At 42.8% G+C, this 17119-nt stretch overlaps 1 protein-coding gene across 3 annotated transcripts in view; it reads left to right on the top strand.

Moving 5' to 3' along the window:
* The window catches only part of DZIP1 (DAZ interacting zinc finger protein 1), a 52956-nt gene that overhangs the window by 11813 nt on the left and 24024 nt on the right, over window positions 1–17119 (top strand). For all 3 annotated transcript variants that reach the window (XM_082602397.1, XM_082602396.1, XM_082602398.1), the window contains exons 7-11: window positions 2295–2456; window positions 6264–6401; window positions 8128–8190; window positions 15725–15865; window positions 16554–16602. In XM_082602397.1, coding sequence (XP_082458523.1) covers window positions 2295–2456; window positions 6264–6401; window positions 8128–8190; window positions 15725–15865; window positions 16554–16602 — 553 coding nt within the window. The remainder of the gene's footprint in view (window positions 1–2294; window positions 2457–6263; window positions 6402–8127; window positions 8191–15724; window positions 15866–16553; window positions 16603–17119) is intronic.

Raw genomic sequence — 17119 nt, 5'->3', positions numbered from 1 at the left:
AATTCTGTAGTATCTATCAGTTGTAATGTCTCCTCTTTCATTTATAATTTTATTTATTTGAGTCCTCTTTCTTTTCTTTGTTAGTCTAGCTAAAGGTTTGTCAATTTTGTTTATCTTTTCAAAAAATCAACTCTTAGTTTTTTTAATCTTTTCTATTGTCTTCTTATCCTGTATTTCATTTATTTCTTCTCTAACCTTTATCATTTCCTTCCTTCTGCTAACTTGGGATTTGGTTTTTCTTTTTTTCTGGTTCTTTGAGGTATAATGTTAGGTTGCTTATTTGAGATCTTTCTTTTTTCTTCATGTAGGCGTTTATAGCTATAAACTTTCCTTTTAGAGCTGCTTTTAATGCATCCCATAAGTTTCGGTATGTTGTGTTTCCATTTTATTTGTCTCGAGATTTTTTTTTTTTTTTGCGGTATGCAGGCCTCTCTCTGTTGTGGCCTCTCCCTTTGCGGAGCACAGGCTCTGGACGCGCAGGCTCAGCAGCCATGGCTCACGGGCCCAGCCACTCCGCAGCATGTGGGATCTTCCCGAACCGGGGCACGAACCCGTGTCCCCTGCATCGGCAGGCAGACTTTCAACCACTGTGCCACCAGGGAAGCCCCAATGTCTCAAGATGTTTTTGATTCCCCTTTTGATTTTTCCTTTGATCCATTAGTCGTTCAGGAGTGTGTTGTTTACTTTCCAGTTATTTGTGAATTTCAATTTTTCCTTCTGTTACTGTTTTCTAGTTTCATAACATTGTGGTCAGAAAAAATACTTGATATAAAGTCAGTCTTCCTGAATTTGTTAATACTTGTTTTATGACCTAATATATGATCTATCCTGGAGAATATTCTGTATGTACTTGAGATGGATGTGTATTCTGCTGTTATTGGATAGGATGTTCTGCATATCTCTTTTAGGTCCATTTCGTCTATAGTGTTGTTCAACTCCTGTGTTTCCGTATTGATTTTCTGTCTGGATGACCCATTGTTGAGAGTGGGGTATTAAAATCCCCCTACTATTATTGTATTGTTGTTTATTTCTCCTTCTCATTCTGTTGGTATTTGCTTTATATATTTTAGGTGCTCCAATGCTTCATGCATATATATTTACAATTGTTATAGTTTCTTGATGAATTGACCTCTTTATCATTATGTAATGACCTTTTTTTGCCACTTGAGAACTTCCTTTTTTTTTTTTTTTTGCGGTATGCGGGCTTCTCACTGTTGTGGCCATTCCTGTTGCGGAGCACAGGCTCCAGATGCGCAGGCTCAGCGGCCATGGCTCACAGGCCTAGCCGCTCCACGGCATGTGGGATCTTCCCAGACCGGGGCACAAACCCGTGTCCCCTGCATCGGCAGGTGGACTCTCAACCACTGCGCCACCAGGGAAGCCCCTTCCTTTTTTAATGTAAGTGCTTACAGTTATAAATTTCCCTCTGAGCACTGATTTGTCTGCTTCCCTTTTTTGGTATGTTGTGCTTTAATATTCATTCATCCTAAAGTATTTTTGAATTTCCCTAGTGAGGTTTTCTTTGACCCATTGGCTGTTTAAGAGTATATTGTTTAATTTTCATACATTTGTGAATTTTCCAGTTTTCCTTTTGTTAGTGATTTCTGGCCTCATTCTGTTGTGGTTGGAGGAGGTACTTTGCATGATATCAACCTTTTAAAATTGAACATCATTTTAAGGCCTAACATATAGTCTATCCTGGTGAATCTTCCATGTGCATTTAACAAGAATGTATATTCTGCTGTTGTTGGGTGCAGTGTTCTGTATGTTTGCTAGGTGGAGTTTATTTGTAGTGTAGTTCAGGTCCCCAGTTAGGTGAAAAAAAAAAAAACACAGCAGAAGGTCATCCAGAAATCAAAGGCTGATTGGACCAGACCTTGAATTTAGCTTATATAAAAATGTATTTGTGTTTATTAAGAGATGGGGCCACTCTACCCAAATTGGTATGGTATCAAGAAAGGTTCTCAATAGACTTTTAAAGTATGTTTACATTTTACACACGATTGCATGTCTACTCTACAAGTTCACAGATCATAGAACTTTTGAGACTTTGGGCCTCTGTGTTTGTAAGGACAAAAGGATGCTGTGCTACCTTTGGTTTAGAAAAATCATTGTGCACAGACCTGCCATTATATGCAGTGTTTTTGCAACCAAAACAAACTAACAGAAGAAGCCTAACTGAAATTTCCAAGTCTAGCTGACCCATTTAAGGTGAAGCTATGTCCATTTATTTAAATTTCTGCATACTTGCTGCATACCAGAGCTTTTAAAGCCATGTATTAAATCAATTTCAGGAATATGAAATGCAGAAAACAAAAGAGGGAGAATTTCTGAAGTTACTTGATAGATGGAAAGAAGAAGAAAAGGAGAAACTAGCTGATGAAATGGAAAAAGTCAAGGAAATGTGTATGAAGGAGTTTAAAGAACTAACTTCTAAGATTTCATCATTAGAATATGTAAGTATTGGGAGTTCCCTGGTGGTCCAGTGGTTAGGACTCTGAGCTTCCAGTGCTGGGGGCACAGGTTTGATCACTGGTTGGGGAACAAAGATCCCACAAGCCACGTGGCTCCACCCGAAAATACCCACAAAAAACATTGAGAATATGTAAGTATTAAACCTCGGAGTCTTCATAGCGTTGTTAGAGTTGTGGCCTTGAGAGGTGGCATTAGAGTGGCAATGTGGCCCGCGGATCCAGCAGTTCCTTTGTTGTGCCGTGGCCCAGACACCGCTCCTCCGAGAGTCTTGGGAGCTCGGGGCATACGGAAGAGAGAGCAAGTCAGAAAAGTCGTTTCCTTGAGAGTGGGAGCTTTGACCCCAAACCCCAGTGCAGAACACTTGGTACATTTTAGATGGATCAGAGAAGAAGGTCCCTCTTTCTTAGCTGGTTAGGTTTAGATAGCCCAAAACAATAACTCCCTCCCTGAGTTTTAGAGCTTTCCAAAGTTCCAAAGGAACTTTCCAGAAAGACTGACAGAGATTGCCAATGTGGGAGAAGGAAGCTGACCCAGAAAGACAGAGGGAGAGCCTTTGCCAGGCCCCTTCCTCACCCCAGGCCTAGGTGGTGAGGAGGACAGGGGTTTGAGGGAGCTGGATGTCGCTAAATGCAACCTCCACTTCCCTGTGGGAGCAGCGGAGGTCACAGTGAAGCAAAGGAGGCAAGGCAAGAGTCTGGAGCTCCCTCTAGGGGCCAACATGTTTATAAACTAAAAGAGAGGGAGAGTTTTGGAATACTGCTAAGATCCTTCTCTAAAACGGCCTGAACCCTCTCTCAGGGATTGGCAAACTATGACCTGTGACCCAGACCTGACAAACCACCTGATTTTGTATGGCTCTCAAGCTTAGAAAGCTTTTTACACTTTTGAGTGGTTGAAAAAAGTCAAAAGAAGAAATATTTCACGACACATGAAAATTATATGAAGTTTACCTTTCAGTGTCCACAAGTGCAGGTTTCTGGAACACAGCCATACTCTTTCCTCCACACTTTGTCTATGGAGCTTTTGTGCTGGAGCCATGGAGTTGAGTGGTTATGACCAAGATCTTACGTGTGTCCCAAAGTCAAATACTATCTGGCTCTTTACGGAAAAAGTTTGCCAGCCGCTGTCATATCTTTACAAAGCAAATGTGGCACGAGGTTAACAACTGGTGAAGGGGAAATGGGTGTTCATTATACTGTTCTTTCAACTTTTTCATAAGTTGTAATTTGCACATAAAAAGTTGAGGGGAAATTAACTTGGGATGGCTCATTGTGTCTTTTCTATAGGGCTTTCTTCCGTCAACTCCCTGTTGGTTCAACTATCCCCTATCACTTCGCTTGGTTCTAAGCATCAGAACCTGTGGGCAGTAGTAGTTCTTTTATCACCCCTACTCCAGGGGCTTCTCCTGAACTCAGACCCTTGGCATCTTCCCAAAGTGGGATGTCGTATTACCTACAGTAGTGGATTCTGATAGTAACCAATTTAAGACTGGCTTTTTATGTCTTCTCCATCAAGGCCACACTCATTTTTTTTTTCCTTGTGATAAAGCTGCCAGTATGGCTCTTTTGCCTGAGATTCCCTCCATGATTATCCCTGCCCCCAGGATCATTGTAGAATTGGACTTTTCCCCACCTAGGACTTTTTACCATTCATATATATATATATGTTATTTTAAAATAAATACATTTATTTATTTATTTATCTCTAGTTGTGGCAAGCGGGGGCTACTCTTCACTGTGGTGCTCGGACTTCTCATTGCGGTGGCTTCTCTTGTTGTGGAGCACAGGCTTTAGGCGCGCGGTCTTCAGTAGTTGTGGCTCGCAGGCTCTAGAGCACGGGCTCAGTAGTTGTGGCGCATGGGCTTAGTTGCTCTGCAGCATGTGGGATCTTCCCGGACCAGGGCTCGAACCCCCGTCCCCTGCATTGGCAGGCGAATTCTTAACCACTGCGCCACTAGGGAAGCCCCATATATTTTTTTAAAACGGCTTTTTAAAGATGTTTACATATCATACAATTCACCCACTTAAACTGTACAGTTCAGTGGTTTTTATTATGTTCACAGAGTTATGCAACCATCATCACAGTCATTTTAGAACATTTCATCGCCCAAAGAAGAAGCCTTGTACCCATTGGCACTCCCTCCCTCCCCTGGCAACCACAGCTCTACTTTCTGTCTCTATGCATCTGCCTGTTCTGGACATTTCATATAAATTGATCTTTTGTGAGGGGCTTCTTTTCACTTAGTATAATGTTTTCAAGATTCATCCACGGTGTAGTTATGTATCAATATTTTTTTAATTGCTGAATGATATTTCATTGTATGGATGCACCATATTTTATTTATGCATTATTCGTTGGACATTGGGGTGGTTCGCCCATTTTGGCTATAGAGGGTTTTAAAAATTATTATTAATAATAGACTTTATTTTTTAGAATAGTTTTAGGTTTACTGAGCAAATAGTACAGACAGTTCCACATAAATACCCCTCTCCTACCCTGGACGCAGTTTTCCACATTACTAACGTCTGAAATTAGTATCATGCATTCGTTACAATTAATGAGCCAGTACTGGTACATTAGTATTAACTAAAGACCATACTTCATTCAGATTTCTTTTGCTTTTTTTTAATTTTATTTTATTTATTTATTTATGGGTGTGTTGGGTCTTCGTTTCTGTGTGAGGGCTTTCTCTAGTTGTGGCAAGTGGGGGCCACTCCTCATTGCGGTGCGCGGGCCTCACTATCGCGGCCTCTCTTGTTGCGGAGCACAGGCTCCAGACGCGCAGGCTCAGCGGCCATGGCTCACGGGCCCAGCTGCTCCGCAGCATGTGGGATCTTCCCAGACCAGGGCTCGAACCCATGTCCCCTGCATTGGCAGGCAGATTCTCAACCACTGCACCACCAGGGAAGCCCAAGATTTCTTTTGCTTTTACTTAACATCCTTTTTCTGCTCCAGGGTCCTATCCAGGATACCTAAGTACATTTAGTTGTCTTGTTTCTCTAGGCTCAGACTTGTTTTTGATGACCTTGACAGTTTTAAGGTGTACTTTTCAGTTATATTGTAGGATGCCCCTCTGTTGGAATTTACCTGATATTCTTCTCATGGTTAGACAGGGTTTATGGGTTTGGGGGAAGAAGTCCTCAGAGATAAAGTACAATTTTCATCACGTCATTTCAAGGATACATACCATCTACATGGTTTATGACTGTTGATGTTGACCTTGATCACCTGGCTGAGGTAGTATTTGTCAGGTTTCTCCCCACCCCACTGCCCCCCATCCCATACTGTGCTCTTTGGAACGAAGTTACCTTGTGCAGCCCAGACTTAAGCAGTAGGGGACAATGCTCGCCCATCCTTTTGTTTTTGAAGTTAACATATTACCTTCTGAGGGTATTTACTGCCAGTAACTTTGGGAATAACCTACAAGCAAAGGGTAAAATTAAAACCTTATGTCCCTAGTGGTCCCTGGATGACTCTGGCCTCCTCACTAAATCATCCTGAGAATCAGCTGCACCCAGTTCCTCTGTTTCTGGCACTGTTGCCTGCCTGTTAAAGTTTTAAAGATCGATTATCTAAGATTAGAAAGTTTAGGTTTTCCTTTCCCTTTCTCACCCAGTGCACGTTCTTTTGTTGGAGGTAGTGAAACGGGAAAACCACTGGGAATGAGAAGCAGGAGAAGCACGATGAATGTCCAGGAGGATAGTCAGGTGCTCCCCAATTTTATTCTCTGTGTCAGTCGTATAAAAGTATGAACATCTGTACCAGTGATTTTGAATTTTATTTTATAGCATTTGTCAGAAATCCAGAAGTCCTATATGGAGATCGAGTCTAACATAGGCACATTAAAAGATGCACATGAGTTTAAAGAAGAACGTCCTCAGCGTCCCCAGGATTTCCAAAATGTGATGCAACTTCTTGGTAGTCAGGTAGGTAAAAGTGGGTGATTATTGCAGTAGAGGCCTGATCTTTCTTGGTGAGGTAATTTACAGTAAGCACCATCTACAAAAAAGTGCCTCTTTCAGTGACGATGAAGGTGACTTATTCTTTTTTCCTTATCTCCTAACACGTGTAATTCATAATAGGTGTTCATTAGATACTTACTGATTGACTGATAGATGTGGATACAGAACAGTTGGCAAAGTGGTTTAATTTTTCCTTGAATAATATCTATTTGAATTGGTTCATATTACTTTAGTAGTTATTTTTCATATTTCAGATGTAGACCCACTTTCAAAAGGCAGAGAAAGGCATATTGAAGCCCTGACTTATTTTAGAGCTTAAATATATGGCTGCATTGGCAAACTGATGGTCTTTTACATTTATCAAATAAATTACAATCATTTGGAAGTGAACCTCAGTAATCAGTACAGCCTTCATCCTGGCTATTTTGGTCACACTGATATAGGGGAACTTTTTTTTTTTTTTTTTAGTCAGGAAACATAGAGATTAAAGCTTATGAATTCAGGATTTTTTCAAAAAGCAATATTATGTCATTTTAAAAGGTAAATGTGTTTTTGAACATGGACTATTGCCACTGCTTCTTGTCTTGGCCTCTCTCCCCTCAATCTACCTTTCGTGTTATAGCCAGGGTGATCATGTCACCATCCTGTCTAGAATCCTTCAGTGGCTCCCCATCTTTCACAGAACAAAGTCTAGGACCCTTCACCAGCATTCAGAGTCCCTGGGCATCTGGTCCTGCCATCTCCCACCATCTTTGCCTTTACCTTGACGCTCCAGTAGCCCCAAAGAGCTCCTGGTTCCGGGGACGAGGCAATCTGAGTTCTGCTTTTGCTTTTGCAGCTTTCTTTGTCATGCACCTCCCAGTTTTCAGGCCCTGACACTTATTCAGCTGGGATGGCATCTCTTCTGGAGAGTTCTCCTGGAGTTCTGGGTTATTGCACTGCCACAGTCCTCCAAGCTGGACCTGATCACTTGCACAAAATGTGGGAACCCTCCATTGTATGTCCACTGTTCTTCCGGGCAGGGCAAGCAGGGCCCGTCTCTTAGTTCTCTCCCAGCCTGCCCAGCGGCTGCCCCACAAGGTGCCTGGTATGCGGTAGGGGACCAGGAATTGGGTCCTGGACTGAACTGTTGGCATTTGCTCCCAGCAGGCTGCTGACTCACTAGTTGAAGGACCCAGTTATGAAATCCTCAGGTCCCACCTAAATGTCTTTTGTCTCCTTCCTGTGAGCTCTATCAGTTCAGAACCTATGGACCCAGAAACCCTGAGGTTTCCTTTCAGCTTCTGAGGTTAACAAGCTAGCACCTGTTTTTTTAAATTAAGTTTTATTGGAACACAGCCGTACTATTATGTACCGTCTATGACTGTTCATTTACATATTACTTATGGCTGTTCTCCTACTTCTAGTAGTAGTGACTGAGTCATCTGGCCCCCAGAGTCTAATATATTTTCTATTAGCCCCTTAACAGAAAATGTTTGCTGAACCTTGCCTCAGAGGATAAGGTTAAAACCAAGTGCAAGTGTGTATAAACATTTTTGACTGTATTTATTTATTTTTTTAAATGCCTGCTAAAATGTTACCAAATAGATAGTTGGGTTTCGTAGGTACTCACTAAAAAGGAAGCTTCCATTTTGAGTAGATGTCATTGTTACAGTTACACTAAATTACTCTTGTTTTACTAATTTTGTAGGAAAGCAAGTGGACAGCTCGAGTTCAGGCTCTTCATCAAGATCACAAGAAAGAGAAGAGGCAGGTAAGATTAAGAAATCAACGCCCTATAAAAAGTGGGTCTTTCTAAAAAGAATATTTGCTTTTCTCTATAATAAAGGTAATATTTATCCACTTAAGACATTTGTGGAGAAATATATAACAAAAATTTAAATTACTCATAATTCCAATACCATAGATAACCAGTGTTACTGCTTTGTTATAATTTCTTTCAGTCTTTTTTCTATGCAGTAAATGTTGCATTTCTATAAGTATAGAAACCCATGCACATAATATGTCTCACAGATTTTGAATTTTGCTTTATATCTATAACTTTATACATTTTTCATTTAATATATCATAAACAGTTTCCTATGTTTTAAAATATTATTCAAAATCATGATTTTTTTAATGGCTCCATGATGATCTTATGGCTGTATCATCAGTTATTTAATCATTTCTCCATTGTTGAATACATGTTTCTAATTTTTAAACATTACAGAGTGGCAGTCTAAATAAGTTTTGAATACAGGCATACCTTATTTTATTGCACTTTGCAGATAATTGCGTTTTTTACAAATTGAAGGTTTGTGGCAACCCTGCATTGTCAGATGATGCATTTTTTAGCAGTAAAGTTTATTTTTTTTAATTTTTATTTATTTTATTTTTGGCTGTGTTGGATCTTTGTTGCTGCACGTGGGCTTTTCTCTGGTTGCGGTGAGCGGGGGGCTACTCTTTGTTGCGGTGCGCAGGCTTCTCATTGCGGTGGTTTCTCTTGTTGAGCACCGGCTCTAGGCACGTGGGCTTCAGTAGTTGTGGCTCGCGGGCTCTAGAGTGTAGGCTCCGTAGTTGTGGTGCATGGGCTTAGTTGCTCCGCGACACATGGGATCTTCCCGGACCAGGGCTTAAACCCGTGCCCCCTGCATTGGCAGGTGGATTCTTAACTACTGAGCCACCAGGGAAGCCTGCAATAAAGTATTTTAAATTAAGATATATACATTGTTTTTTTTAAGACATAACGCTATTGCACACTTAATAGACCACAGTGTAGTATAAACATAACTTTTGTATGCACTAGGAAACCAAAAAATTCACGTGATTCGCTTTATTGCTGTGATCTGGAACTGAACACACAGTATCTCTGAGGTCTGCCTATAAAAAGCAGGATTGTTCACATTAAAGTCATTTTAATGAAAACAAAAATGAATTGTAGCACTTATTCCTTTTCCACTGAGTATATCAGAAATTTAAGTGTTAAAATGCTTTTACAATAGTGCAAAAAATGTAAAGTAGATTTATTTGAGATTTTAAGACAGGAAAACATCTATTTATTTTTTCACTTTAAATTGTATGTGTTTTGTAGCCCTTTGTATCCCCTTTTGGGCAAACAACCTAGACTGGGTAGCTTATAAACAACAGAAATTTATTTCTCATAGTTCTGGTGCTCCAGGACTTGAACAGAGAACTTGTTAAAGGGGAGTAGTGGCTGGGCTATGTGTAGATATAACGCCCATGTTTCTTTCTCCAGTCTAAGCCACCCTTCTGGGCTCCAGACGAAATAGCCAGCTTTGTACTTGACATCTCCACTGCTTCTTAAACGTAACATGTCTAAAATGAAGTTCTTGGATTTGTTCCCAGAGGTGTCTTGCTTTTGGTTGATGGCATCCTAGTCCACTCAGATGCACTCCCTCAGCCCCCAGTTCCAAGCTATCGGCAGGTCCTGCCGAGTATCTCATATCCATGTTCTTCTGGACATTTCTGATGCTTCCATCCTCCACTGAGCTCCCACCATTTCTAAAAGGGCCCAGTAACTGGTTTCCCAATTCCAACCTTTTCCTCTTGTAATCTGCTCTCTGCAGAGCAGCCAAAATAATCTGGCTGTCAGCCACCACTGTGGCCTCATCCTGAACCTACTCTTTTTAGCTACGGTGGCCTTCTGGTAATTTGTAGAACATGTGGCCTTTTTCTCCTTTTACACATGGTTTTCTCTGCTGGGAGGTCCTTCCACTTTTTTTTTTTTTAATTTAATTTTTTTTTATACAGCAGATTCTTATTAGTCATCAATTTTATACGCATCAGTGTATACATGTCAATCCCAATCGCCCAATTCATCACACCACCACCACCCCCACCCCCACCCCCGCCGCTTTCCCCCGCTTGGTGTCCATATGTTTATTCTCTACATCTGTGTCTCAATTTCTGCCCTGCAAACCAGTTCATCCATTTTTCTAGATTCCACATATATGCGTCAATATATGATATTTCTTTTTCTCTTTCTGACTTACTTCAATCTGTATGACAGTCTCTAGGTCCATCCACATCTTTACAAATGACCCAATTTCGTTCCTTTTTATGTCTGGGTAATATTCCATTGTATATATGTACCACATCTTCTTTATCCATGCATTTGTTGATGGGCATTTAGGTTGCTTCCATGACCTGGCTATTGTAAATAGTGCTGCAGTGAACATTGGGGTGCATGTGTCTTTTTGAATTATGGTTTTCTCAGGGTATATGCCCAGGAGTGGGATTGCTGGATCATATGGTAATTCTATTTTTAGTTTTTTTAAGGAACTGCCATTCTGTTTCCACTTGTTCTTTATGTGGCTCTCTCCTTCCACTCTGATTTGGTTTTCTCTGCTGTGTAGCAAATTACCACAGATTTATTATCTCACAGTTTCCATGGGATAGGAGTCCAGGCACGGCTTGGCTGGGTTGTCTGCTCGGGGTCTCACACGCTGCATTCAAGGTGTCAGCTGAGCTGTGGTCTCATCTGGGGCTCCGGGGCCCCTCCCAAGCCCGTTCAGATGATTGGCGATGTGCAATTCCTTACAGTTAGCCATGGGAGTGAGACCCTCAGCTCCGCAGTTCACAGGCTGGCTGTGACTGCTTCAAGGCCAGTAGGAGAGCATCTCTCCTGCCTTCATTCTCCTCCTTCACGAGACCTGAAGTCACCCCAAGACCACTCCATCCGGGGAGCTGGTCCCCTCCCGTTATTATCCTCATCGCTTCACAGGTGTAGCTCTCAACACTGTTTTGTTTGTTTGTTTGTTTGTTTGTTTTGCGGTGTGCGGGCCTCTCACCGCAGCGGCCTCTCCCGCCGAGGAGCACAGGCTCCAGACGCGCAGGCTCAGCGGCCATGGCTCACGGGCCCAGCCGCTCCTCGGCATGCGGGATCCTCCCGGACCGGGGCACGAACCTGCGCCCCCCGCATCGGCAGGCGGACTCCCAACCACTGTGCCACCAGGGAAGCCCCTCAACATTGTTTTAAATAGTTTGTTTACTTGTTTATTGTCTGTCTCTTCAACCAGATCACTAGCCCTGTGAGGGAAGGGCTCTGTTTACTCCTCCATTGTATTCTCAGCATCCGACAATGTGTCTAAAATGTGGTTGGTGCTTATTAAATATTTGCTGAATGAATGCAGAAGGTCGATAGGTGGCCAACAAGGGGATCACACAGCCTTTTTGTGTGTGGATGGGGAGATGCTGACTGTACAGTTCAGAAGAACAGGGTGGAAAGAGCTGTGTATCGGTGTGACGTGATATTTGAAGCAGGTCCTCTTAACCTCAGGGCCTGCTTGTCTGCCTCGCTGCCTTGCTCACCTTTCATGCTTTAGGCACTTAGCCAGGTGAGATGGGGAACAGCCAGTGACAACTTAGAGCAGTTGCTTTTCTGTAAGAATGTTGAATCTTTCCTTCGAGATGCTCTAAGGCAGTAGTTCCTAACCAGGGGCATCCTTCAGAATGACCCGAGTCTCTTCCAAAATACAGGTGTCCAGCTCTACCCGCTGAAGGTCTGATTCAGTAGGTAAATCTGGGACATGCAGAGTTTGGAAACAACAATAAGAACACCACCAAACCCCAGACGATTGTGTTTTGGATCCATGGTTTGAACCACGGCTCTTACAATTTGAAGTTCTATTTTTATTTTTCAGGGTATTCTTAGAGCATTGGGGTTTAGGGACAGAGTTCAGGCTTCCTTATTAATAGGGGGTGATTTTAGTCCTCGTTCCTTTAAGCCTCTTGTGTTCCAGGCAACTGTGGGAATTTAAGTCGCCTTCTGGCTGGAACACAGTGTACAGTATAAGTTGTAGAGGTTTACACTTGGCCACTGTGGGTGGTGATACAGAGAGGAAGACCGACTGCCAGTGCTTTGGAGGAAGGAGAGGCCTGACCTGCTTCTGAGTGAGGTGCCTCACCTCACGTGCTGGGACCGTGGAGTTTTTGTGCCACCGCCAGGCTACGCTGCTCCCTTGTCTGTTGGTTTTGCTTGTTCAGAAGCTGCTTGCTTCTTCCTTCATTTCTCTTAAACCCTAACAGAGAGGCAGATTCAATAAGGTTTAGTAATCTGTGCCTGAGACCAAACTATTAATTATTCCACATGATTGGTGCCTCCTGTTCCTACAATGCACATATTGTATTTCTCTGTTTAAGGGAAGTTGCGTTTGCCAACTTTTTATTGCTTTACCTAGATTCTTGGCAGTCTTTTTTTGGTTTTGTTTTTAAATAACATTGGTAGGAGTTCAAAGGGAACCACAGATAAATGATGGCATGCCCTTTTCCACCCAACAGAAGACTCTTAGAGCTTGGGAGGTTGTAGAATGGTCACGCAGTGAAAGGAGAGGAGGATGGGGTAATGTGGCTGGTAGAGAAAAAGTGTAAAACTTGAAATGGTAGAAGGTCACAAGGAATGAGCTCCAGGGCCACAAGCCTTTTGAAATAATTTCTGGCTATCTCTTTCTTAGACTGTCACATTTTCGGGTCAATTCTCAATTCCAGTATCAAAATGATGCCATCCCTTAGTTTTCCTTATGTACCCTTTCTGCTTGGGCCCTGCAGTGAGTCCCCATATTGTTGATTCTCAGCCTCCACCCAGAGCCCTGTACGTTTTTATTGGCTTTTCCTTCTGTTTTCCAACTCCAGATTTCCCAAACTGCTTTTGGGGGTACACTTGTAGTCTGTAAAAATGTGGGGAAGGTTCCTGACAGTGTCCTCCTGGGGGAAGATTCTTAGCATCCACTGGGATATGTAGGGTTCTTTTTAGTCCTTACTCAGGAAACCCTTTTAACTTGGTTCAACGTATTGTTTGTCCGGCCTCATGTGAGCACAGAGCGCTTCAGAGGGAAGACCCTGCAGTGTATGGATTGAGAGCATTAACTTTTTTGTTGTTATTTTATTGTTTTTCTGTTCAATGTAAATGGATTGTTTTTAGAGTAATTTTACATTCACAGCAACGTTGAGGAGAAAATACACAGCGTTCCCAAATCCCCCCTGCCCACCCCGTATGCACAGCCTTCGCCATTATCAACATCCTGCACCAGAGTGGTACATTGGTAACAACTGATGAACCTACACTGACATGTCGTTATCCCCCAAAGTCCACAGTTTACATTAGGGTTCCCTCTTGAGTTGTACATTCTATGGATTTTGACAAATGTATAGTGACATGCAGCCATCATTATGGTCTCATACAGAATACTGACCTAAAAATCCTCTGTGCTCTGCCTGTTCATCCCTCCCTCCCTCCCCTCAACCCCTCATTCTTTTTACTGTCTCCATAATTTTGCCTTTTGCAGAATGTCATATAGTTGGAATCATACAGTATGTAGCCTTTTCAGACTGACTTCTTTCCCTCAACAGTATGCATTTAAGCTTCCTCCAAGTCTTTTCATGGTTTGGTAGCTCATTTCTTTATAATGTTGAATAACATTCCATTGTTTATATGGACCACAGCTTATTTATCTCTTCACATACTGAAGGACACCTTGGTTGCTTCCAGGTTTTGGCAGTTATGGATAAAGCTGCTATAAACATCCGTGTGCAGTTTTCGTGTGGACATAGGTTTTTGGCTCCTTTGGGTAAATGCCAAGGAGTACAGTTGCTGGATCGTTTGGTAAAAGTATGTTTAGTTTTGTAAGAAACTGCCAAACTGCCTTCCACATGGCTGTACCATTCTGCATTCCCACCAGCAATGGATGAGAGTTCTTGCTGCTCCGCATCCTCGTCAGCATTTGATATTGGCAAGCTCTGGATTTGGGCCATTCTGATAGGTACATTTTTGTTACTTTTTGATTTGGTGATTTCTTTCTTTCTCTTTTTTTTTTAAATTTATTTTATTTTTATTTATTTTTGGCTGTGTTGGGTCTTTGTTGCTGCACGCGGACTTTCTCTAGTTGCGGCGAGCGGGGGCTACTCTTCAATGTGGTGCCCGAGCTTCTCACTGCGGTGGCTTCTCTTGTTGCGGAGCATGGGCTCTAGGCACACGGGCTTCAGTAGTTGTGGCACGCGGGTTCAGTAGTTGTGGCTCGCCGGCTCTAGAACACAAGCTCAGTAGTTCTGGCGCACACGGGCTTAGTTGCTCCACCGCATGTGGGATCTTCCCGGACCAGGGCTCCAACCCGTGTCCCCTGCATTGGCAGGTGTATTCTCAACCACTGCACCACCAGGGAAGCCCACAAGTACAATTCATTAATACGTTTCATGACATAGACAAAGTTTGAAAGCGTTGACTTTGAAGACAGGAAAGTTCAAGGCTGGGCTCTTCCCGCTCAAGTTGTCTGCGTTTGGGTCAGCTACTTACCTCTCTAGACTTGAGTTTCCCCATCTGAACAACGAGGTCAAAACTTGGATCCATGAGGCTGTGGTGTGGATTCAACGAGAGGAAATGCTTAACGCAACCTCTACACGTGTTGAGTGTTTGTTAAAAAAAAAAAACCTCGCCGGTTAGGAAATGCTGCTCCAGGAACTCTCTGTGCTCCTCTCAGACACAGTTAGCCCCCTTTGTTTGACCTGCACATCCCTGTCTCTGTTTCCAGGCCGTAGGCTTGGAATGTCCCTAGTGCCATTTACCAAGGGTATTTTCTCTTCTGTTTAAGCAACTTCCGAAGTTGTTTTAAGAATGTTTCCTTAAATTATTGAAAACAAATTCTTCTTGAATTCTTGTCCAGTATTTGATCTTCCCTGAGGTTAAGTCTCAAAAGATGAATCTGTGCATCTCTGAATCTGTCTGTTCTCTGCTTCTCTTCCTTCTGTTCCCTCCCTCCCTCCCCTCCCCCTCCCTCCCTTCCCCCTCCCCCTCCCTTCCTCTTTTCCTCTACCCCCAACGCCCTCCACCTACCATTTCTCAGTAAATATTTATTGAGAACCTGCTAAGAGCCAGAGACCGTGCTAGTTGCTGGGCGTATAAAATAATTCAAGTGGGCTCTGCGGCCCAGGGAGTGCACTTTCCAGCTGGGATGATGCATGTGGATGTGTGAGAACAGTACTGTGTGGGGTTGGAGCTGCTCTGAGGAGAAGCCTTGATCCTTATCCTTGCTCGTCCCTGTGTGATTTCATGTAACGGCTCAGGTTCCCTCCGCTGTTCACATCATCAGTGTTGGCTTTCTTGGGCCATGAGCTCCCTGGGAACAGAGATGAAGCCCCTTGTATAGCCAGGGCCTTCATACACGGTGATCAGAGAGTTATTCAGTGTGTAGATAACATAGGCCAGCAAGAAGGTACGGCATGTATATACAAACTGCCAAAAGAAGAAATTTACATGCAGTTTGCAGATGAATGCCTTTCTTCATTGGTTTTTCCAGCTCCTGTCACATGTAGAGAAACTTCGAGCCTCAATGATAGATGATCTAAACACAAGTAATGTATTCTACAAGAAAAGGATAAAAGAGCTAGGGCAGAGCCTCCAGGAGCAGAACGAGCTCATCATCACGCAGAGACAACAGGTATTTTGGAGTATATATTGGCACCGTTTTTATGTAAACAGTGCAGTTTATCTAACAACGTGTTTTTTGTTTGTTTGTTTGTTTTTTGTTTTTTGTTTTTTTGCGGTACGCGGGCCTCTCACTGTTGTGGCCTCTCCGGTTGCGGAGCACAGGCTCCGGACGCGCAGGCTCAGCGGCCATGGCTCACGGGCCCAGCCGCTCCGCGGCATGTGGGATCTTCCTGGACCGGGGCACGAACCCGCATCCCCTGCATCGGCAGGTGGACTCACAACCACTGCACCACCAGGGAAGCCCAAGAACGTGTGTTTTTATTTTAGAGCGCTTGTAAGCTGGATAAGATAAAGGAGATAGAATATTTTTTTCCCTGTGGTTGTTTGTATAAGTAAATAAAATAATTTTTAAAGGTATTTTAAAATACCGTAGAGCAATCAGATTTATTCAGTTAGAATTCAGAATAAATGTGAAGGTAGCTAAAATTCCTTTTGGTAATTCCTTACCAAAAGAAGCAGCTGAATCCAAATGCTGCTTTTATAAAACGTTTGCCTCCATGTCATTAAAGTCCACGTGTCCTGTGTCTTTGGAGGATTTAGTGAAAAGGTTCATTTACTGAGTACGGTATCTGTCCATTATCCAGTATGTCCCTGTCTAGTTCAGACATGGATCACTGAAAGACTGTTCTTCTTTGCAGATTAAAGAGTTTACCAGTAGACCATTAAACGGTGTCGGTGAACCCAGAGGTAAGTGGACCAGGATCCCAGCGCTGGAGGCAAGGCGGGCCTCCCTAACCGTGTGCTGGACTTCAGAAGAATGCTGGGCCGCGATGGTTCATGAGTGCTAAGGTGTGCTAAGTTGTGCTAACCACAACCCAGAGAGTTGAAGAATTTTAAATACCTAAACTGTCATAGAATGGTCTCGTATCCTTTTTATCAGAATATCGTTATGCACATAATACGTGCTTAGTAACTGTACCTCTGGATGGATGTGCAATAAGATGCCTTATGATTAAAAGTACAGAGTCTGGGGGCAGACCGGGTTCAACGCCCATCTCTGGCACTATGTAGCTTTGTGAGCCTCTGCCCCGGTTTCCTCAGCTTTAAAGCTGGAATATTAGTAGTAATTACATCATAGGCTTGTTACAAGGATGAAATGGGAGACCATGTATAAAGAGCACCTGTTAAGCACTCATGAGTGTTGGCTATCGTTATTAATATTAAACTCTTAATTACCCTAAAGTGCTGTAGAGGCTTGCTGCAT

The sequence above is a fragment of the Mesoplodon mirus genome (genome assembly GCF_964341445.2).
Source record: "Mesoplodon mirus genome assembly, chromosome: 17".
Lineage (NCBI taxonomy): Eukaryota > Metazoa > Chordata > Mammalia > Artiodactyla > Ziphiidae > Mesoplodon > Mesoplodon mirus.
This window is presented reverse-complemented; position numbering and strand designations above follow the sequence as displayed.